The 23467-nt window shown below is 39.7% G+C and overlaps 1 protein-coding gene across 2 annotated transcripts; it reads right to left on the reverse strand.

The window, feature by feature from the left end:
* Window positions 1-572: 572 nt before the first annotated feature.
* Window positions 573-17713, reverse strand: zgc:158403 (tetratricopeptide repeat protein 39A). 2 transcript variants are annotated; one of them, XM_038693286.1, is made up of 18 exons: window positions 17441-17712; window positions 16705-16812; window positions 16268-16399; window positions 14801-14859; window positions 13418-13485; window positions 13083-13147; window positions 11854-11953; window positions 11699-11764; window positions 11510-11618; window positions 11310-11377; window positions 9578-9637; window positions 9108-9269; window positions 8918-9009; window positions 6322-6442; window positions 6110-6221; window positions 5860-5974; window positions 5235-5351; window positions 573-1508 (listed from the first exon to the last, which is right to left on the reverse strand). In XM_038693286.1, the coding sequence occupies exons 1-18, from the start codon at window positions 17473-17475 to the stop codon at window positions 1400-1402; spliced, it is 1698 nt and encodes a 565-aa protein (XP_038549214.1). In that variant the 5' UTR covers window positions 17476-17712; the 3' UTR covers window positions 573-1399. The 2 variants fall into 2 exon arrangements, with proteins under 2 accessions (XP_038549214.1, XP_038549223.1); XM_038693295.1 differs by having other exon boundaries at window positions 1400-1508; window positions 16705-16809; window positions 17441-17713.
* Window positions 17714-23467: the final 5754 nt, after the last annotated feature.

Raw genomic sequence — 23467 nt, forward strand, 5'->3', positions numbered from 1 at the left:
TGCAAAATAGCACCTGGATGATTCACAGTACTACTGACAAAATATTCTGTGGACAGATGAAACCGAAGTTGTCATCAAAACCTCATCCAAACTGAAGTATAGTGGAGGGGGAATCATGGTTTGGGGCTGCCTCGGGGCCTGGAGGGGTTGCCATCAACGGGAAAATGAATTCCAAAATTTATCGACATCCCAAGAATATTGCTGAAGTGAAACAGTTTTGTAAAGAGGAATGATCTAAAATTCCTCCTGACTGTTGATCAGGTCTGATCTGCAACTACAGGAAACATTTGGTTGAGGTTATTACTGCCAAAGGAGGGTCAACCACTTATTAAATCCAAGGGTTCACATTTTTGTCAACCTACACTGTGAATGTTTACATGTGAGCATAAACATGAAAACATTTAATTGCTTGTGTGGTATTGGCTTAAGCAGGCTGTGTTTGTCTATTGTTGTGACTTAGATGAAAATCAGATCACATTTTATGTCCAATTTATGCAGAAATACAGGTAATACTTTTTGTGTGGCTGTATATATTATATATTACAAGATAGCTATATAAGACAAAACAGACATTCATATGTAAAATTTATTTAAGCAGAAATAATTAATGCATACAAGTTTGTGGTAAGTGAACGCACTGATCCAGATCTGTCTAAACACTGTTGTTTCACTGCTTCAGCCGTGGCATGCCATCCTCGAATGCACCTACCATCCAACTATACAGAGTGGGAAAATTTAGTGATCCGCAATGCATGACTCGGTGCACAAAATACTGGCTGCTGACTGTAGGTCACACATTTCTTAAGGCCAGATAACTAACTAGGTATGAAATGTGAAATATGAAATACCATTAACACCTTAAAACGCCATTCCAACACAGCACAGTTTAAGGTACTTAAGATTATGTTACTATCGTGGAGTTCCTTCAACAAAGTAAAATCAAGTAAATACTATACAATTCATTAAGTCATAACATTTTTACATTGGACATTCATAGTGGCTTACAATCAATTGTTGATTAAAATATAGTGTTTTTTTAATTTTCAATGTAAACAATAAAAACGTTGTTCATAACATAAAGTGTCTACTGTATATACGCTGTCCCTCAGCTCAAAATGTCAAACTCCACTTGACTGATTTATGCTCTCGGAAGCCAATGTGGAAAGGACGGGCTCTTGAAAATATTCTAACAGGTTATACCTTTGTCCAATGATATGTTAATGCATAATGTGACACCAAAATGCCTGAAAAGGTAAACCCAAACACAGTGATAAAATACCCAGTATTCATTTTTTGAAATATAGATATAGGTTAGAAACTGGGCACAAAGCTGAAACAGCCATAACTGTGAGGGAAACAGAGAGTCCAGTGTGAGGAGCGTTTGTAATCCTGAAGCTTCCTACAGATGAGTGTCCTCCTCAGCACCAGGGTCAGCTTTAAGTTTGGCCAGAGCTGCGTGTACCCTGAACTGTGTACGAGACTCCATCGAGTAGTCTTTGTAGTTCTGTCTGCAAGTCAAAACAGAAGAGAAGGTTAAAGCATTACAGAAAAGAGGCACCACATCCTCATCAAGATGAGGTAGATTTAGGTGTTATATTGAATATTATATGCTGACTGCCATGATGGAGGCCTCTCAACACCACCTACATGTAAACTATCGAGAACACCTACAATGAAATTTTATTAGCTTTGCACCTTTTAGGCTGCTATTCTTTTTTTTTTTTGTTCATTCATTTTGTTTTCTGTGAACTAAGTCTCGACTGAATGTTGCAATCTGCACAGAAAGTTGCCATATATTCAATGGGAGCAGAGGGTTGATATTCAATATGTGCAGTAACTACAGTGTTTGTCATAGGCACCTTCAATATAAACATGATCATTCCCAGTGAGTGGATAAAACCTGCGTTTAAGACCTAATGAACAGAGAGCGACCTCTAGTGGTCCTGTAGTGGCAATACACTGAGCAACCAAAGACAGATTGTGTCCTGCCTAACAGTCGGGTAAAAAAACAAAAAAAAACAAAGACGTTGGTGGAATAATTCCATTTGCAATAAATAAATTTAATAAGCAGCAATATAGTAATAAATTATAAATGTATTACATACATACATACATACATACATATTGACAGACTAATGTGTCAATGCACAACTTCAGTGCATATTTATGTCAATGGTTCAATGTTTTGGGAAACACACATAATGTTATTTGTAGCTGAGGGTTACATGATGAAGTGTGTTAATATGAAGCTGCAGCCAGCAGCCGGTTAGCTTAACTTAGCATAAGGACTGGACACATAGGGAAATAGCTAGCTTTGTCCAAAGCTAACAAAATTTAACTACTAGCACCTCAATATCTCACTATTTAGCATGTTATATTTTGATTGTAATGCGTACAAAAACTAAGGCTATTGCACCAAATTATTTCTTGGCTGTGGTTGCCTGATTTTGTCACATTTGGACAGAGCCAATCTAGCAATTTACCAGTTTCCTGCCTTTAAGCTAAGCAAATACACACCTGCCCTACTTTTACTGTATGAGAGCGGTATCAAACTTTTAATGCAAGAAAAGCAAATCAGTGTTTATTCTGAAATGTCAAACCTGTACTTTAAGTAAAGTAGTATTTGTTACAAGGCTGTTATAATGATTACATTACACAGGGGCTACTTACCGTAAAACTAAAGTACATTTAATTTCAATATAACTGAGTAGGCCTACTCTTACTTATTATTCACTGCCACTTTATAATAAATGACTGATGCTGATTGGCAACTGAGAAATAGGCTTACATCTCTCATTAAAAAGTCAAAATCAGAGTATTTCCTTTGTGAAACCACAAAAAATCCAAGCAAGTTCTGGAAAATCATTAAAGCCTCCTTTGGAAACATTAGTTGTAGTGAACTACCCCCTCATGTTATGATTGATTCCGGCAAGGTGACTAATAAACCAACAATGTTAGCTTGCTTTAATGGGCACTTTATTTCTTCAGGATCCTTATTTGAATCCTCATGCCTTGCTTCTTCTGGTCCCAGTGCGCAGGAGCACCCCTCTGACCCATGCTTACCTCCTGACAAACTATTTTATAATTCTCCTCTATCAGTTTCGAAAATTTAATAAAGCTCTTCAGGAATTAGACAAAAAAAAGTCGACAAAGCCTGATAAACTTGACCCCTTCTTTCTAAAGTTAGCAGCTGACTTCATTGCAAAGCCTCTATCTTATATCTTTAATTGAACATTTATTGAAAATGATATCCCTAAAGTATGGAAGTCAGCCCATGTTACACCCCTACTAAAAGGGGGCAATCCCTCTATTTTTAAACAACTATAGGCCTATTTCTAAGCTGTGTGTTTTAGCCAACCTCTTTGAATGTTTGGTTGGTAAGCAGCTAAAGGAATTCAAATGATATCTTATCCCCATTTCAATGTGGTTTTAGGAAACACAGCACCATATCTGCAGCATTGAAAGTGATAAAAGATATTGTTGGGGCACTGGATAACAAGAAAATATGCGCTGCACTGTTCGTAGATCTTTCAAAAGCTTTTGATACAGTTGATCACCGCATTCTGGTGACCTGTCTAAGCATTCAGTAGATTGGTTTGCAAATTATCTGTCAGGTAGAACCCAAACTGTTCAGAGGGCTGGCTCTTTTTCTTCCTTTTGGCCCATTTCCAATCTTTGTGATAATCTATCGAATGCTATGTATCATTTTTATGCTGATGACACTGTTATTTACTGTACTGCATCATCTACTGCACCAGCCCTTGATTTTTTGCAGTCTGCTTTCAATATTGTTCAGAGCCCTTTAAAACAGCTGAAGTTGGTCTTAAATGCAGAAAGGTCCAAAGTAATGGTATTCACAAACTCAAGACAACTTCCAGTTACTACTTCAAGTATCTCAACTTTTGAAGGAAATGAAATTGAGTTAGTTAACAGTTATAAATATTTTAGGTATAATCATTGATTGTAAACTGTGTTTCAGAACTCATATTAGCAACCTGGTTTCTAAGCTCATCATAAAGCCTGGCTTTCTCTACAGATCAAAATCATGCTTATCCATTTGCGCTAGAAAAATACCTGGTGACGGCCACTTTTCATCTCAAATTAGATTATGGTGATCTGATATATATGAATGCTTCCGCCCAATGCCTACAGAAATTGGATGTTGTGTAGCATTGTGCATTGCGTTTTTTCACTGGTTGTAATTATAGGATACATCATTGTACCCTTTACTATAAAGCTAAATGGCTCTCTCTTTATGCAAGAAGGTACACTCATTAGCTGTGTTTCATCTATAAGGCACTTCTTGGACTAGCTCCTACCTATTTGAGTATCTTTTTAACAAGTACTCAAGGCCATTATGGATTACGTTCAAAGGACGTCCTACACTTGTTGGTCCCCCGTGTCCGAACAGAATTAGGTATAAAAAGCCCTCATGTTTGCTGCACCTTCTGCTTGGAACCTTCTTCAGAACTCGTTGAAATTGACTGCCTTTATTCCTTATAGACATTTTGTTTCAACTCTGAAGGATATGGAGCAGGTGAACATTGGTCAGTGTTGCTGTTTATAAAGTTGTAGTCTGCCTTATTCAACACAGGGGCTTGTGTTATATATGTATGTGTACTTGATGTCTTTTACATGTTCTTTTTGATTTTAATCTCAATGACACTCACCTGGTTAAATAAAACAAAAATTTTAAATGAAAAAATGTATGTTCTCGTGGTCTGTGATGGAAGCAGTACTCAGATCCTTTACTTAAGTAATACTGCAATGTAAAAATACTCTGCTCATAGTCTGCTCATGGTGGAAGGGCCCATTGTCTACTCAAAGAACACACAAGAGAAAGCAAAATTTGCTGCCATGTGAGGTATAGTATGTGGTCTAGAGTGCAGTTGGAAGGCAGCTGAATTTTGCTAATGCCCCCAAATTGTCAGCAAATTTGTAACGCATTAATTATTTTTAGCGTTTTATATTACAAACTATAAATGTATATCCCTCACAATAATGAATGCAGACAATCCATGCACCCAAATGGAGCATGTGCAAGCCATGCAGGCTGCTGGTTAACAGTACTGACACCTTTTCAACTCTAAAGCACTGCATTTCTGTATTAAAGACACATATTCTATGGCTACTAGAATGAAAAAGACATATCCTACCATGTAATCTTACTGGATCCATGAGGCAAGATTTGATTGTCTCGTGTGCATCAGTGACTATAAAAAGGAGTAACTTACTTGGCCTTGTGCAGTAGTTTAATAGCCTCATCCCTTCTGCCTTGGTCTATGTAGAGCAGACTGAGCTCAACCAGAGAGTTGGGCACCAGGTAATGGTCAAACCTGATCTTCTTTTCACTGAGCACACACAGAAAGAATGAGAACTGTCCCATACAGGTACATTTTACAGATAGGTTTGCTTAGTTTTTCCAAGAGGGCAGGTGACAAATGGTTCTCACAAGAACTAGCTTGAAAGCCTCCTTAGTCATAAGCAGTCAATATCTGTGTGATTTCAACAAGCAGTAATGTCATTCGTGATTGCAAAGTAAACATTCACTTGACTTGATGTTGTTATGAGTATAATTGCTAAGCAAATATTACATTGTCAATACACCCACTTAAGAGCAGCCCTTAAATGAGAGGCATGAGGAATAGCTTGATTTAAGATTTGGACAAAAGCTAAGCATTAAAGCGTCTTTGAACACACACACACACACACACACACACACACACACACACACACACACACACACACTTCTCTGTTCACAACAGGTGAATGGTTTTCTAGAAAATGTCTTGCAGAGTTGCATGCAGAGTGAACAGGGAATAATCATCACACACTTGAAATTAATCCACTGGAGCTCACCTGGAAAACACTTTGTTGAAGCATTCCTCAGCAGCTTGGAGGAGACCCTGGTTCTTCAAACAGAGACCCTTCAGCATGTGGATCAGACAGCGGTCATCCACTGAATAGTCATTTTCTGTAGAGGAAGGAGCAGACATCACAAGCACAGACGTTACACAGTCATGTGCGAAGTGATCTCATTTTGTCTACAGTTAAATGTTAGGTGGTAGGGGTTTTGTTCTGGCACAATGTTTGGAATACGTTGTGTTACCAGGAGATTCTAGCAGGGTGCGCTCTGCATCCACCAAAGTCTGCATCATGCCTTCAGTCAGTTCTGGTCGTTTGCTGATCATACTGAAACCGTTCCACATGTACATCATCTCCTATAATGAAACAATGAATACTGTTGGAAGGCTCTGAGAGTCAAGCATAGAGCTTATTGTGTGTGTGTGTGTGTGTGTGTGTGTGTGTGTGTCTCTTTACCAGCACTGGCACTGGTAACCGGGTTGGGCAGGGAGCCTTGTAGCGTCTGGCTTTACGGATAGCAAACTTCTCAGTCGGAGGAGACTTCCCTGCTATCTTCTGCTTGAAGGTGGGTACTTTTCTAAAGACACAGGGAAATAATAAAGACACATTTGAAAAGAACCCATGTAGAGTCGAGTGAAACTTCTGATATACGAAGAAGTCCTTTGGATGAGGGACGAAACGTCTTCCAGTATCTTCAACCAAGTCCAGTTGCCCTTGACCTTAACCTTCGTTGGATAACTATGACCTGGATGACTGAGAATCTTCATAGACATCTTCTGATATACGCTTTTAAACATCAGTTTATTTATTTTTGGCCACTTGGGGGCAGTGTAACAAACTGTAAACCCAAAACTGACATATTACCACCATGTTAAGCTAATAGTCGCGTATTTACACATCCAGCAGACACAGAGCATTAATTTCACGTCTTGTCTCTGTCCACCTGAAGAATTTACTCTCTTGTAGCTGTTTCAGTCTTAACAAAGTCCTGAAGGAAATATCTGTCTCTTTACCTGCTAAATGCTACACGATGTTGACCAACTATTCTCACTTTGCCTATGCAGTTCAGTGATTGGTAAAAACTTTGTTTGCTATCTGCCAGTTTTTTTCTTTGCTGAAAACAGCTACCTCCTGCTGCTGAAAACAAGATTGATGAGAGAGGTGAGAGAGAAGAAGAACGGTAAAGTTTTGAGCTGTAAAACAACTCTTAAGCTGTAAAGAGTTGAGCAATAATTCTCTGTGCATTTGTCATCCTTAACCTCTAATTTCACAATGTCATTTGAGCCGTTGTTCAAAACACTGATAAATGCAGCTTTAACAATGTATTTGTGTACTTACGAAGACTACACTGCAAATTATGCATTCCTTCAGAGCTGGTTGTGTGTGTTCTAGAAATTAACACTGCACGTCTGCAATATGAAGTTAAACCCAAGGCAGTGTTTCAAGGTCTGAAGAAACCACAACAACACAAAGTTTAGAAGAGACACAAACCTGCAATGGTACCACTGCAGATTTTTCACAACATAAATACCCACTTCACTCAAAAATGATTTTTGCTTATTGTTCCTTCACTTGGATGTTTGACCTTTACTGTATCAAATGATGTATGTGCAGAGTTTACAGCTACTGAAGACAATGGAAAGAAAAAGTTTCTTTGCTCTCACATCAAATCAGAGTTTAAGATGTGGACAATCTAGCAGGATTTTTACATCACAATTAGTTTGGAAGCCGATCGTGGTCCAATATGCCATGAGATTTAAGAATTTTTTAATGAGGTAATTATTCAAAGCACTTTGTACATCTCAAAACATGTACATTTAACAATTTAGTAACATCCTCCAGTGTTGTTCTGTTGTGCAAAACTAAAGGCTCCCCCAGAACACATTTCAGCATTGGCCAGCGATGATTCAGCCCTGATCTGCCCCATAGCAGATACTTTTTAATCCCCAGGTTCACACAAAGTACTCGGACAACAATGTGAACAATGCCACTTGCCTCCCAGCATCTTGTCAGCACATAGGTTAAATGCAAGTACATCATGAGCCTTTTGATGCTTTCAGACCAAAAGCGAAGCGAGCGTTCAGGTGGTGAGTTTACATACAAAGTCAATGCAAAGACGCATAGAGCCGCGATTTCCTGTCGGGCGGCGCGAAGCGATGCGAAGGGGTAAGGCCGGCGACGCGAAGGAATTCGCGTGAGTTGAATATTTTCAAGAGCGGGGGATTGAAAATCTGCTGGACGGCTGAGAGCTGCTAAACGTGGGGCAGAGGAGCAGGGAGAGCAGCGCTGCAACAATTGGACAAATAAACCCCCGTAGTCGGTCGGATTCTCCGACCGACTACGGCGTTTACTCGCGGGAGGAGCTCGGAGTTAACTGCTTTTATTAAATTAGCTTTTTACTTTAGTTTTTGGGATTTCAACGTTGATTTATCTTCACTGGAGCTTCTCAGCAGCTAGCTTCCGTGCACATCCGGTTCCAGTATTGTTGTTAGCATCGTTAGCTCTGTCGGACTACGACTTCATGTTTATATAAAAACCGGACAAAACTGGACATTGCTGGGAGAAAGCGAAGAGGTTGAACTACCTGGTGAGTTCAGAAAACATGTGTCTGTAACTTTATTCCAGCTATCATTGTACTTTACTGTGACCAAGTTAGCATAGCATAGCCCTGATCGATCCAAACTCCATTCAGAAAACAAACATTTAGAAGTTGTTGTCCTGCCGTCTTGCTGTCAGACCTGACAAAGCATGAATTCATATGTCAATTCAAATCTGCATCATGTTGTAGTTATTTCGGCATCAGTTTAATCCATTTATTGCTATTTAATCACAGCAAAATGTATACTTTGGGTTCATATAGTTGTGGTAAAGGCGAATTGTGTTTATTCATGTTATTGTGTTAAAATCGCCTTCTCGCGTTGTGTGGGAACACTTGCAGCAAATGTACTCACACTAGTAAAGAAAATTTGCAGTTGGTCTGAATGCGGCATTAGGACAACAGCAGCTTGTTTCTGAGATAAAACATGGAACAATTACAGTGTTGTGCATTTACCTAAAGAGCTCTACCTCATCCTCCCCAAAAGGCCTGGCCTCGTCTTTAGGCAGCATGCTGAGGTAAGCAGCTTTCATGTAAACGTACATGGCCTAACAGAGAGACACAAAGACAAGGTTCACTCATTTTATTTCGCAAGATGTTTGACTTGATCAATGCACACTTCTCTGGCCTGTCTTTTGATCTGTACCTTGGACCAGCAGCTCTCCTGGCTCAGTAGATCTGCATAGAAGTACGCCATCTTCCATGCTCGCTTATAGGTGAAGCACCACATCAGCTCCCAGTAGCACATGTGGTGAAACTGCTTCCAAGCTTGCTGGGCCTTGCAGCCATCTTCAAAGAGCGCCACCGCCTGGCAGCACAGTGACATTACATCACATAGCACATTAATAATAAAGAATATATAACAGTGACGCTGCATTTGAGGTATGTCGCGTGTTAAATATTAACATTAGGTGCTGGTCCTCTAACTAAACATTTCCTTAATATCACTGTGGTAACAGAAGTGAGTCATGCTTCACTCACTCCCATAAAAGGTATGCAATCACTTACAATTCTGTAAGTTTGAGAGATGAAAATGCTCTATTAAAACATTACATATAAAGGAAATAAAACACTAGTCATCATTTGTTTAAGCCTGACACATTTTATGAAACGCACCTCATCAATGTTCCCCTTGATCTCTTCAGTCCTGCCTGCAAAGAAGAGGAATATTGCTCCCTGTAAGGAAGGCGGAAAGAATACAATTCATAAAGTTAGATTTCAGCCTCAGGACTGCAATGTGTGTGTTATAATTCCCATCTAACTGAAAGCAGAACTACTGTATAGCAATTACTCTTGGCAGTGTTTAACCAAGACATTTCTATTTTGGTTTGGTACACATTGTGTCAGAGCTTTGAGTTTGTTCTCTGGGATGGGCAGCCGTGTAGGTAAAAGGTGGAGTGGATACACGGATTGTGAATCTACAAGAATGTGAGTCAGATGGAGTGGTAGGACGTATAGTCCAAAGGTGTGTGAGTGCATGTAAAATGAAGGAAATATAGTGTATGGATTCAGGATGCAGAAGGGACTGCGTGAGTGGAAGGTGGAGTGAGCATCAGATAGGAAAATCATCAGGGTGTGTGACTGGACGATAGAAAGGAAAAAGAAACAATGTGAATGGGAGGAGGGATTCATTAGAAAGAGATAACATGAATTGAGAAGCAATGGCGGAGTAAAAACTGATTAAAGGAACAATGACGCAAATAAGTTTAGGTGTTAGACGAAAAAGAGAACCCACGTTTGAATGAGGAACTGGCAAGAGACATGGAGGAATCTACTCATTTTCAAGAACTAAAAACATCAACTAAAAGAACAACAGTAACACATTACAAACTACAGTCTGAATCTATTGGCAATAAAAGGATAATTTCGGTTTACTTTGGACTTTTTTTTGCAGACTTACATGGATCTTATTTTTCTAGTTTTGGCCATCATTTCAATTATTAATAACTTTTTACTCACTTCGACAGACAGGGCAAGAAAACGAGCGAACAACCTGGTGCAAAACACAACCGGTGTTTGATGTTATAAAACACCTCATTGCACAAGGAATCTGTGTGAGCATAAAAATAAGTACAGAAGGTCATATTTGTACCAGGAAGGTGCCCCACCTGACTCCTTATTTGGTTCTAGAAGCTAGTTGGTGAACTACTGTAACTGGCGAGCCAACCAGTCACTAAACCTACCTGAGCTTGTTTCACTTTTCCCAATATATCCCTGGGGTGCTAACTCGCCCTGGCATTTTTTTCTTGGGATTATACATCATCTCATTCAATAGTTATTGACAAAACAAAACCCACCACAGTAATAGAGAATAAGTTCACACAGTTTATCCAAAATACATAAATATCCCATCAACGTCTGTCTCGTAACGGTCTGCAAACCATTCCTCTTTTGTGGAGCAGAAGCCTATATACTCCGACAGAGGTTAAATTAAACTGGCTGACACACAGCTATTAAACTACAATAGCTTCCTCCATTTTGGACTTTCCAGCTCTCTGTTTCGCCAAAAGGTCAGCAGCGCTACAATAGCTTGCTATTGGTCAACAGCGCAAACTGGAGTGTGAAAGTTCACCAAAGTTTCCTTTTAAATGCTGGTTGCAAGATTTGCCAGCTGCTGTATATATAATTTGAATAAAAAAAAAACAATAGTTAAACCAAAACCACTTTTGTGATGACTAGTTTCTCTGAAAAATCCATTTTCTTTTATAGATAACATTAGTCTATGAGGCCACATCTGGAGCTGAATAGCACACATATGGGTTAACATCTTCAATTCCAGACAGAAAGTCCCTAGTTTTCCCCAGAAAGTTATAGATTCTGTACACAGATGATCCTTATAACCACTCACCCGTGGGTAGCGGAGCCGGAAAGGTTTCAGCAGCCTTTCAGCTTCATCCACCTCTCCCTCACCTGTGCCTGAGAGGACAGAACAGATATATGATACGATTAATCATCCAGAAATGCTCCTAGGAGTGAATCATGCGAGGAATTCAGTGACAGGTTTTGACACAATGAGAATCATCTGAATCTACCTAGTACTAGCACTACCTAGTATGAATGTGAGAAAGGTGTAGTAACAGAGCAGTAGCAGAGCGCACAGCATGGAACGCAGATTCATCCCTGTGGCACCATCTTGCAGCAGGGACAGACCATATTCCTAAAACAGGACCAGAAAAACATCAATGAGTGTGTCAGTTAATGAGTGAATGCATCGTGGAGGAAATTTATATACCACACCTTGTCTCCAGAGAAGCCTGCAAACTCCAACACTTTGAGTATCCGTGGAGGAAACAGAGAGAGTGTCTGTAAATAAAAAAAAGACCTAATCAACTGTACAGTACAAATACACAATTAGTCAACTGATGGTGTTTAAAGATTATTTTGTGACGTACCAGATTAAACGCCCCTATTCCAAACGATATTCCTCCCTCTAAGTGAACGTGGCTGGGTCCTTTGAGACAGTTTTGAGATTTTATGAAGGAATGCAGTTCTCTGGATGATGAAAAGGCAACTATGTCAATTGCTGAACAACACAGCTCAGCATAATAACCCAATACTGTATGGCGTAATGACATGCATCTATGCAAAAAAATTGTTTACTTATAGGGGCAATCCAGCAATTAAACGTTCCACAAAGTTAAGAAACTTGTGAGATACAGATTTTAAAAAAGATTTATCAAAATTTGTGCAACAGAGATCGAGATAGAATAGGTCATGCTCTGAAACCACTTGATACTACATTTCCCATAATGCAACACAATAGCATCTTTTTTTAGGGAGTCTCCCTGCCTCATACGCCACACTTCCTGTTTATAACAGGTCTTCTGTTATTAAATTCGGAGTCTCCAAATCCACACCGATATAACCCTGATGACATCACTATGACATCATCAGGTTGTTGTTTTTTTAGAATGTTTCCTCCAAAATGCTCAGTAGCACTTGTCATTGTCATGGAAATTGTATCTTGCTGGTGAGGGATTAAGCAAATAATTGAGTAACAACCAACCGTTTATTAACAAAAAAGAGAATAAACAGAAAAGTACTAAAACACATATACAGCTGGTCCAGAGACCTGCTGCCTAGGGCATCTTCGGGCATCTGGCCCTGAGCAAAGGGATGCATAATCATTTACACAGTCTAGGTTTCTATGTTTTGGGGAACAGAGATCCTCTCCCAGCCTTGAATGAATATTCAAGGAGAGGAGAGGAACAACAAGAGGTGGAAAACACCAAATCAATCTCACAGCTCTGACCTAAACCCTAGTAAATGTGGACAGACTAGCATAAGGAGTATAGGAGAGGAAAGGTTAAGGACAAAAACACAATACATATATATCTATAAGCCATAACAAAATTAGTAATAACAATAGTAATAATAATAATAATAATAATAATAATAGTAAAATAACATGCATAAAAAGTTTAAATGTAAGAGAACAAAATTTTCTGTCATAACAAGTAAACTGTAAAATGTGCTCCTTTCGTAATAACCATAAAAGTACTTGTTTCAACAACTGCGAGTACATTAAATTGTCAGGTAGTACACACGTATTAATTTACTACTTTACATTTAACACCACTGACATGCAAATATACACCCTGTTTTTCCTTTCATTACTTACTTGTATATTAGGTAACTGTTTCGTACTTTGATCCCTCCTTTGATAAAACTCACCATGTTCTCATCCTGCAAAATAAATAAATAAATACGGGGGAATGAGAAGCGTTTATTAAATCAGTCAATGAATTGAGGTGCTCGGATTAGATAGTACGACTTAAGTGGAACTTAACACATATATTTCATGCCATATATTCACTAGACACTTACTAAATTATACAAGGTCTTGAAAATCGGGACAATGTGGAAACTGTGGTGTGCTGTTATGCAGGATATACACATATTTATCAGGATGTACAGCTAGTTCTGTGTTTCAAAAAGCAGATTAGCCTACTGCACCTGTAGGAAGGTGAGAGCAGCTCTTTGGAGTTGACACTCTGCATAACACACTTCAGCATGAAGCTGCACTGAAAAAACACACCCATACACACAGACATATAGTAAATAACATACAATGATCACAATCAACAAGTAATAGAGCAGAAAATCCAGCCAAATACAGTTGATCTCCCAGACCAGAGCTGCCAGAGTTAATATTCCATTATTTTTTGGCTTCTGCCTGACTGTATCATTAGATTTAAGGGCATTATGGGCCTTTCCTTGTCTTCCTGAACATGCATACACATATATTTGCAAAAAGTAATTTAATATTTTGGTTCAATACTTTATTTTATGCCCAAATATCTGACAGATCAATGAACCATCTGCCTCAGCTGTCCGTTGAGTTTAGTGCTAATTGGCATGTTAGCATGTTAACTAAACTAAGATGGTGAACATTACACCTGCCTAACATCACTATGCTAGCATTGTCAGTGAGCATATTAGCTTGCTGATGCATTTAGATTAGTAAGCTTAGTTTCTCTCTGGATGTTGGATGGTCAGTGGAAAATTAAATCATTACTGTTGGATATAGAGAAGTTGACAATATATGACCTTTTTAGATACTGTAGGGCTGCGCGATTATGGCAAAAGTCATAATCAGGATTATTTTGGTCAATATTGAGATCACGATCATTTAACACGAATTTTTCATTGCTTCATTTTTTTAAATTACTGACGGGCCACCGAGGGAGCTCTGTGTGTGTTTAACAAAGATTTGGTATCACCCCCCCCCCCACGTGACAAGTGAACTACTGAGTTGACGACAACGGGTTAAGTTAAGCAAATTCAACAGTGGTGTCCTGTTTGACGATTCAGTGACCTGAACCGACGGTGAGAAAAGTATTAAATATGTATGAATAATATATCATTTGTTAAGATATGAGTAGACGGAAAGTTCGCTAGCCGCTATGTTAATTTATACAGTGTAAAGTGCTGCAGGCTTAAGCAAATAAACTCTGGGTCATCTAGGCTCAAGCTGAACTAAACATCAAAGCCTGGCTGAGAGTGAGTTTAGGCTTTTAGAAACGGCGGGAGCCACCGCTGTTTTTATAACAACACAAAACAAGAACATCATTGTGAAACGTAATTCAGCACAATAATCGTATTATCATGATTATCTTGTTTTCATTATTGTTGGAAGCCAAAATCATAATTGATGACAAAAGATTGATTAATTGCAAGTTAACAAATTTGCTATCGAACTCCATTGCAAATGTTCTGCATATTTAGCATTATGGGCACTGCCAATTCTGCTTGTTTTTTGATTAATTGAAATAAATAAATTGCATTTACTGTTTATGGATGAATTTAAAAAAGGAGTGCGCCATCCAAGCCTTTTACCTTCTGTGAGTGATTGCCCTCCTGACTTATTAGTCAAACCTGGGGATTTCCGTCGAAACCTGAAACACCAAACAAGATCTCAGTATCAACAAAAGATTGTTGTCGCCTTACAATGCATTAAAAGATTAAGTCATGCAGAAGGCAGATACGTGCAGGTGGGGGAATAAAACAGTAACACTATAAGGATGTATGGAAAACACAATACAGTGATTATTACTGTGAGAATGCCCGTTTGAACAGGTGAGCTTTTAGGTTGGATTTGATACTTCTATGGCATCAAGACTGTCAAATGTACCTGAGCACCCATGTTGCTGAGACATGAGGTGGGGAGAGTCTGAAGATGAGCGCAGGTAGCAGGAGGGGGTGTACTCCTGAAGGGCTTTGAAGGTGAGCAGAAGGCTTTTATAGTCAATCTGGTATTGGACAAGGAGCCAGTGTAGATTGGTGAGTGTGGGGCCAAATGATTTGGTGCGGGTAATGATCTGGAATGTGTGGACCAAGACTTCAGTGCTGGATTGAGGCAGGGATGTTGCAAAGGTGGAAGAAAAGGGATCTGGGGGATGTTATTTACGTGAGGTGCAAACAAAAGGGTGCTGTCCAGAGTGACACAGAGGCTCTCCACTTGCTTGGACAAGGGTACGGGGAAGCAATCGATGAGGATGTGTGGGGTTTTGGTGTTCAGGGCTTTGAAGCCAATGAGCAGGGCCTCAGCTTTGCTGCCACTGAGCTTCAAAACTTTCATACTCATCCAGCTGCTGATGTCCTGGAGGCAGGTGGCAAGGGAGGGGGGGAAGGTGGTAGTGGTGGTGCGACTATAGTCCCTTTTCCACCAGATGGCACCAGCTCAACTCGCCTCGACTCTATTAGCCTTTTTTGGTTTTCCATTGGGCGAATCTGATACCTGGTTGTTTTTTTGAAATAACCTCGGTCAAGGTTCCAAGCCAGCTGAGGTGATTGTGAGAGGGGTTGGTGATGGTGTACCCGTAATGGATAAGACACATGCCTTTGGTGTGAGAGACCTGGGTTCAATCCCCCACATCCCCCATCCACCAATGTGTCCCTGAGCAAGACACTTAACCCCTAGTTACTCCAGAGGCGTGCGACCTCTGACATATAGGCACCAAAAGCGAGTAGAGGGGAGGCGAGTGGAGCTGGTACCAGCAATGGGTAAGCACCATATCCCTGCTAACCACACCATTCACCGAGTCCATTTTTGCTATCTTCATGGCACCGCTCATGCAAACACAGTCAAATTGGTATTGTGGGCAGAAACAGGCCATGTAAATGCACTCATGTAAATTCATAGCGCGCAGACTGTGGGGTTATCAGCACATTAGAGAATAATGTGAGGTGTTTTGAAAGATGTGGAGACAGTGTGAATTCCAGCCTATTAAATGAGTAAAATGATGACTATTTAAAACAAAACCAGGTGAAAAAAAAAAATCTACATTCGCGAGACATCCTGACCTCTGGCAGACCTCCTGGGCACTCTTCATGGTATTTCCTGCATTGCTGATGTCATCATGCTGGAAAGTCATCATGGCCTGCATTTCTAGCACTGTGGCGTAGATAAGAGCATGGTACATACTCTCTTTCACTCTACATAGGAAACATGGAGTCACAGAATCAACATCAAACACATCATACTGCCAGCAAACAGAGGTAATGTTAGGAGGATAGCTACTGTATAACCAGCACATTTTCCTGTTGAGAAAAGATAAGATTAAATAGCTGGTTCTCTTTATTCTTCCTATCTCCTCTCTGTCTTGTGCTTAGTGTTTATTTTGCAGCGCTGCCATTTTGTTGGCTGCTAAATCAGTCAGGCCTTGGGCGTCAGCTTCAGCAAACACCTCATATCCTGGAGAACTGAAACCTACGGGGCACCCCCAGGATTGCTCTGTTACCTTGGCCGCAGCATGTCCAGGCTCTCATTGAAGTGGTTGTTAAGGAAGAGATCCAAGGCCTCCATGCACTCATCCAGGCACTCTTTCAAGGTCATCTGTGAGGATCTGCTGCACAAACACGGATAATGAAAAAAAAAACATGCACACAGCAAATGCATTAAACTGTGACAGAGCAGTGTGTATATGAGGGGTAGAGGGGAATGCAAGGCCAGCAGCAGAACAGTAAATACAGGATCCGTTGCACAGGTGAGAGGTTCACAGCAATGAAGCATTTAAGCTTGTCTAAGTGAAGGTCTTGCCACTGAACACGGCGCTGATCTGATGCAATAAGTGCTTCAAGACAACATACAATGTGGCATCTGTCCTAAATATGATTAAAAAGTTTTACCAGTGTTATCAGTAACCTAACAGCTGTTTTGTTTACCAAGACCCTTCTGCTGCGGTCTTGCACACTTACACGGGACTGCTTCCTGGTGCAGCAGTTCACCAGAGACTTTAATTTATCTGGACCTTTGACAACTGCTCGATAAAGAGTTAACTCGTCGCTAGGACTAAACCGGTGCATTGACGTGTCCAGGTGCAGGTCAGAGTGAATTATTATTAGTTTTATTTACAGTGCAGCTTGTTTTCACCATTTGCACACCGAAACATCTCACCCGGCTAAGATGTCCAAGCTTTATGGAAACAATACAAACTTTTTAGCGTGTCAGTGACTTTCCAGTTGCCATGTACTCACTTCTGTGCAGCATTTGCGTCTTTCCCATTGGACATGTTCTCTCTCCGAGCGGCGGCGTGACCCGCCACCCCAACACCTGTTAGGAGCTCAGCTGTACTTCGCCACTAAACTCTATAAAACCACGCTGTCAAACGAGGCCAGTTGAAAAGAAATTGGCGTCAAGCTGCTGCTACAAAGACTTTCCCGTTGGTTAAATCCACGTGAAGTGCTCCGAGGATAAAGGCATGCGTCCATCTGCGTAGATCCAACACTTTGAGTGAGTGCAGTAGAGGCGCGTCTGACTCCTCCTCTGTGACGTCACTGCCACGAACACGTTATTCAGTATTCAGGTTGATTTAAAAAAAAATAATAATAATAAATTCAGGTTGATTTTTAGTTTGTGGTTTCATGCGACCAGCTGCTAGTTAAATGGTCATCTGGAGGTATTACACTAAAGTTTGGTTAAAATAGGGTGTGCAGTAGAAACGACTTCTTTGAAATATATAATTCCCTTTCCTCCAATTTCCCCTGATTCGAACTTAGGTGCTTAAAATGTGCAGTAAATTATTATTCAGCTTCATTGGCACATAACATCATCTGAGTCGGCCTATGCTATAGGTTTGGTAAAATGAAGCTTTATACTTGAGGGGATTGGGAGACAAAATGTTACTTTACTCGAGGAGGCACAAAAAATAGACTTTTTAGAATTATTAATAGATTTTTTTTATTATTAAGAAATTAATGTGTAGGCCTTATTAGTTCGGTGCCACTTATCTGATTCCAAACTAAGTAAAAAGTCAGATGTTACAGTTAATGTTACAGTACAGCCACTTGGGGGCACTGTTGCCATATTTATTTAAAATGTGGAGCCACGCGACGTTGGCATCGTGCATTCTTTTTACAGCCATGGTTTTCAACAATTGCAGAGACACCGAAAGTCAAAAAAGAAAAGAAATTTAAAAATCAAATAGAAATGCATAAATTAAGTGCCTCTTTTTATTCTTTGATGACCTATGAAAGACCAGGTGAGGAAAGGGAACAGGTGAGGCAAAATCCAGAACACAATGTAATTGCATGAGACGATGTGACCTCTTCCGCAGAGTGGTTTAAAGCCCATCCCAGGATGAAGTTTCCCTTCCACCTTAGTCTCAAGCACGGACTTGAAAAGAAAAAATCTATCAAAAACATCTGTCATGTGGATCACTGTTTGACTTTACTGAAGCTGACTCTGAGGTGTGAGCTGCACAGAGCCATCATCCACCTTATGTTCATAAACATGGCCAAAAACATAAATTGTCCTAGTAATGTATGTTACCGGGATACCGCGACCCACCACAACACTGCTCAGTGTTCAGTGCTCCTTGTAGGATGCAAGTCTCTAACTTAAGTAGAGGAATGACCAAAGTTTTTCCTGAATATATTCCAGGATTTTCCTTTAATCACCCCTCTGTACATACTGATTGGTCTTGACAGCCTGATAAGTAGCTGACCCTTCTGAACCTGTCTGTCTGATTCAATCCCATTTTGATAGGATGAGAAGAGAGTGTGAACCTCTTCCTGACTGCTGTCCTTGATGATCTTTCAAGCTTTCCAAATTGCAGAGGGTAATGCACCTAGAGTCGTGTGTCCGTCGTTTTAAAGTCCTAAGCAGTACAGATTTAGGTGCAACTCCCCTCAATGTGCAATCAAATAAAGATAAAAAGTTCAAATAAATAAAAGAATTGATAGAAATTCACACATACCGGTAAAAAGATATTGAACAGTCAGTGTGATAAATAAACTATAAAAACAATATACGTGTTACAGCTGGACACGCCCAGATTTTTGTGCTACCTCACTGGATGGAGAGCTGTGTTGATGGCACCTTCTTTTGACCTGTTAGTTCTGTAAGCAAATTCCACTCGTTCTCATCTCAGTGCGTCATTATGATGCTTTTAGAAAGCGTGAAAAACTGAAGGTATAGTCCATATGAAATGCCACCGTTTGCTACGTCGCAGCAATACAAAGGAGGTTAACACTACATGCTAGCACATCAGCCATGAGGTCAATGTGCACAGTCAGGATGGGGACCTTTCATGACATGCGTAAAGTCAGTGAGTTAGGTTTTGGCACTAGCATTACTGGTGGTTATGGTAGGGGGCTTCGCACTATGCAGGCGCTAGCTACGTTCTTGTTAAAGGTGTTGACAGCCCAGCTCAGCACTGACCAGGAGGACGGCTGTTTTACAGTTTCACAGGATGAACCTGGATTGTGTGTGAGACCTTTTGGATGTGGAGAACGACAACATGAACAACATTAACATTAGATCCTGACCGATCCTGTCGACCCCTCGGGTGATTTTAATATTAATTTATGTTGCTGTTGCTCGTGCGTAAATGCGCACAGTGTCTTTGGGGAGACGCTTCATCCAGCTGCTTTTTAATGTTCATTTTTACAATCTCAGCAGTAACATCAGTGATGTCAAAGTGAAATGATATTAAAGAATGCGGTTAGAACAGCGCTTTATGAGGCGCGACACAAACGGTGAGGGGCAGAAAGTTCGATCTTCGATTTGACTATTTTTAATAGGCTTAACTAATACAATGTATGAATACAACAGGAACACTGCAGCGTCCTGCTCCAGCTATGGGTTGGTCCAGCTGATTGTCACGCATCTTGTAAACATCACAGCGGTTGAAAAGACGTCCGCAAAGGATACAACTATGTATCCTCGCTTATAGCTCCCCCAGCAAGCCTCCTCAATCCTCGATGTGCATTTTAAGAATTGAGATGTCCTTCAAGATGGCGCGCTAACATCGATATCTGGGTCACACAGAAATTTGGGAAATGAGAAAGGCCCATAGCCTACTTTTGAAGAGTCAACCCAAGGCTCTGAGCTGCGCTCTGACTTCCGCGTTTATCTCAGTGATTGTGCGTGGAGTCCACTGCAAACACTGAAGTGAGTCTTACGCCCCGGGATTCAGAGTGGAGCTCGGCGATCGATAATACTTTTAAGAAGACACCACAATACACCCTATCCTCAAGCCCGAGCAGTGACACCTCCCTACTCAGTGCTGCAACGCTCCAGGAAATGATCGACACCAGGACATGGCAAGAATCAGTGTGAGCAGCCCTGTTCACATCAGCTGCACAGCAGTTTCTACATATTCCACATCAGGCTGTCTCTGGCGGGACTCTTTCTGATCTAATCTGTCTGTGCTGTTGTGTCGATGTTTTCTGCTGAATGCAAATTATAGTTCGTTTTATTGGAATGTTTTTTTTTTTATTATATCCAGTTAACTTACTTTAATAAAACATACTTTCCAACCATCAGTGGAATGTTAGTGTTGACAAACTGTTAAACATTTTTATACTTGTTGGGGTTTGTTAAAATATAGGAAACCATGAGTCGGGTTTTTATTGGTGTCTATACTGATTATGTTTTCGTTCTTGTAATTTCCATCAAAAACACTGGACACAATGGCTGTAAAAAGTACAGCCCTCCATTTTAATGGCAGATAAGAAATAAATCACTACGTACTTATGAAGGTATATTCTTATTTAAACTTTATTTCCATGGTTGCATGTAGATGTTCTAGCGGTCAGATCATGCACATTGTCATGAAAACACAGCAATGCAGCAGCACACACGTTATCACACACAGGTGCTCAGTGCTGCGCAGCTCCAGTAAATGGTATATATGAAATATAATATATGAAATTGAAATGATATTTAAATAAAGTTTAAATATTCTTATTTAAACTTTATTTCTATGGTTGCATATTGTAGCGGTAAAATCATGCACATTGTCATGAGAACACACAGCGATGCAACCGCACACACGTTATTGCACACAGATCTTTATTTTATAGATCAGACTTTTACAAGAATATTTTAGTTTCATACTTTGAATAAACCTTTGAGCACAAAGAAAGTCTATCTGATATGTTTAATGAATTAATAGTTAGGTCAAATGAAAAACATGTTTGAGGTAGGCCTATAGGCCATGTGTTAGAATCGGGACAAACATCAAACCTTTTATTTTTTGTACAACAGTTAACAATTTTGATAAAAACAACATTTAATCAAATAGATTTTGATAAGGAAAATCAGATAATAATTAAATATTTAGAAATAAATATGTTTTGGTAAGTTTTTTTAATCTAAGTTGAATGATCAACACTGGGGACATGGCAAAATCCACAGTACCTCTTAAACCAAAGCTTTTAAAATGTAAATAAAACAACTTAGAAGCCAATCTAATTGTAATCATAATTAATAACAATTAACCTTACATTAAAAAAAAAACAAATGGAACTAGTATTTGTCCAAATTCAGGCAACATACAACTGGTTTGTACTGGGGTTAGGAGCGGAAACCACAAGGTGTGTAAAACAGCAAATCAGTCCTCACAATATCAAAGGGCCAGAGAGGGAGGAGAATGGGTAGACAGAGGGATGAGTGCGAGAGAACTAATATCACGGGGCTTTTAGTCCCTTTAAGACGTGTTACCATACCATTTCTCAGACTTCAGTAAACTATGACTGGAGACAGTGGAAGTATCATGGCTGCCCTTCAGCAGTATGTCCTAAACCTTTTCTCTCGGTTTGATGTACGACTGGGCTATGAAGAACCTCAGGGGCTGGTTATTATCATTTACTGTGCCGGAGAGAGGCTCGGAGTAATTTCCATCTCTACACTGCTAAGGGGGATCTTCAACATCAACGGAGCAGAGTAACGGGACAACGAGACAAGTGCTGCGCTGTTGGTAGGCTAAGTCTTTTCAAGATAAGATTTAAAGCAAAATAGTAAATATATATATAGTATATATATCTTCGTGAAAAGTGAAGCGAATTACAGCGTTATTTTGAATATTTATCTGTGAATTAGTCTGAAATTTAACAAAAAACATATTAAGTTATGAATGATGATGCTGAAAATGATCATTTTTCCTGCCTGCCCTACCTCAGTGACATTGAACTAGGCTACTTGCTACAATAAATATTTACTTAAACATCTTGCAGTAATATGGCAATTATAATATAGCCTAGTTGTGTGCAATTTAATACATTTAAATATTTGTTAATGGTATTTGGCGATTGGATCACCTATGACGATTGAAGGGATGGTTTTGTCATGCCCCGAGATTAAGGCGATTTTAACTAACTCACTATCAGAAGACGACATTAAAACGTCTCTAGAATCTGCACCTCGTTTCCTATGAGTAGGCCTATAGAAGATGTGGCTGACCGCCACATGGTTTGCATCAGAAGATTCAACAATAAAGCCTAGAGAATTTGGAAAGTAAATAATGTAATTAAAAACAAAACTTTTGGCAGAGCACACATTAACCTAATTACTTTGAAATTTAAAATACAACGTAAGTTAACTAGATATAATAAAAAAAAAACATTCTAATAAAACGAACAATAATTTGCATTCAGCAGAAAATCAGCATCGACACAACAGCACAGACAGATTAGATGAAAAGTAGAAAAAGGATATTTGAGGAAGTGCGACCCTATAGCCTACAAGTTGCACATAGCTTCCGGGGAGAACACTTTTTTTTCCATTCTAGGGAGAGCTGGGTATGTTGTCACACTTTTCACACTGTCTAATATTATTTTTTAGTTTTGTATTCATTACATCCTCCTATCTTATCTCATTATGGAGGTGTAGACTGTTGAATAGAGATTGTGCACTTGTGACAATTTGCCCCATCGGCAGGTAAGTTGTCACACTGCATTATCAGACAGTTAGAACACTTAATTGTGAATATTGATTTCAATTTCAAATTGTTACCAGAACTAAAAATAAAATCAATCAACAATCAAGCCTAGAGAATTTGGAAATCTAACGTTCTGTGGAGTGCAGATAGATCTATTGTAACTGAATGTAATGGAAGTTGAACATAGAAAAAGAAAATGGCAGTGTGACTTACACTTACACACAAGACTACTTACCTGCTCTCCCCTACTACCAGCTGCACCTTATATTGAGACATTTAAAATGATTACATTCAACACAGCTTATATTTTAATTGTAGGCCTCTGTAGACAGAAACGTTG

Source organism: Micropterus salmoides, unplaced genomic scaffold (genome assembly GCF_014851395.1).
Source record: "Micropterus salmoides isolate LMB-PRFRI ecotype aquatic unplaced genomic scaffold, ASM1485139v1 Ms_hic_scaffold_10, whole genome shotgun sequence".
NCBI classification, from domain to species: domain Eukaryota; kingdom Metazoa; phylum Chordata; class Actinopteri; order Centrarchiformes; family Centrarchidae; genus Micropterus; species Micropterus salmoides.

Bases quoted from the DNA above. Each gene is read 5' to 3' on its own strand.
- zgc:158403 (XM_038693286.1), bottom strand. From the start codon at position 17,475: ATGTCCAATGGGAAAGACGCAAATGCTGCACAGAA. The intron at 13,486-14,800 runs GTAAAAGGCTTG...GTGTTTTTTCAG, and splicing joins AGGGCAATCACTCACAGAAG to TGCAGCTTCATGCTGAAGTG. The intron at 5,352-5,859 runs GTGAGCTCCAGT...GTGTGTGCTCAG, and splicing joins TTCAACAAAGTGTTTTCCAG to TGAAAAGAAGATCAGGTTTG.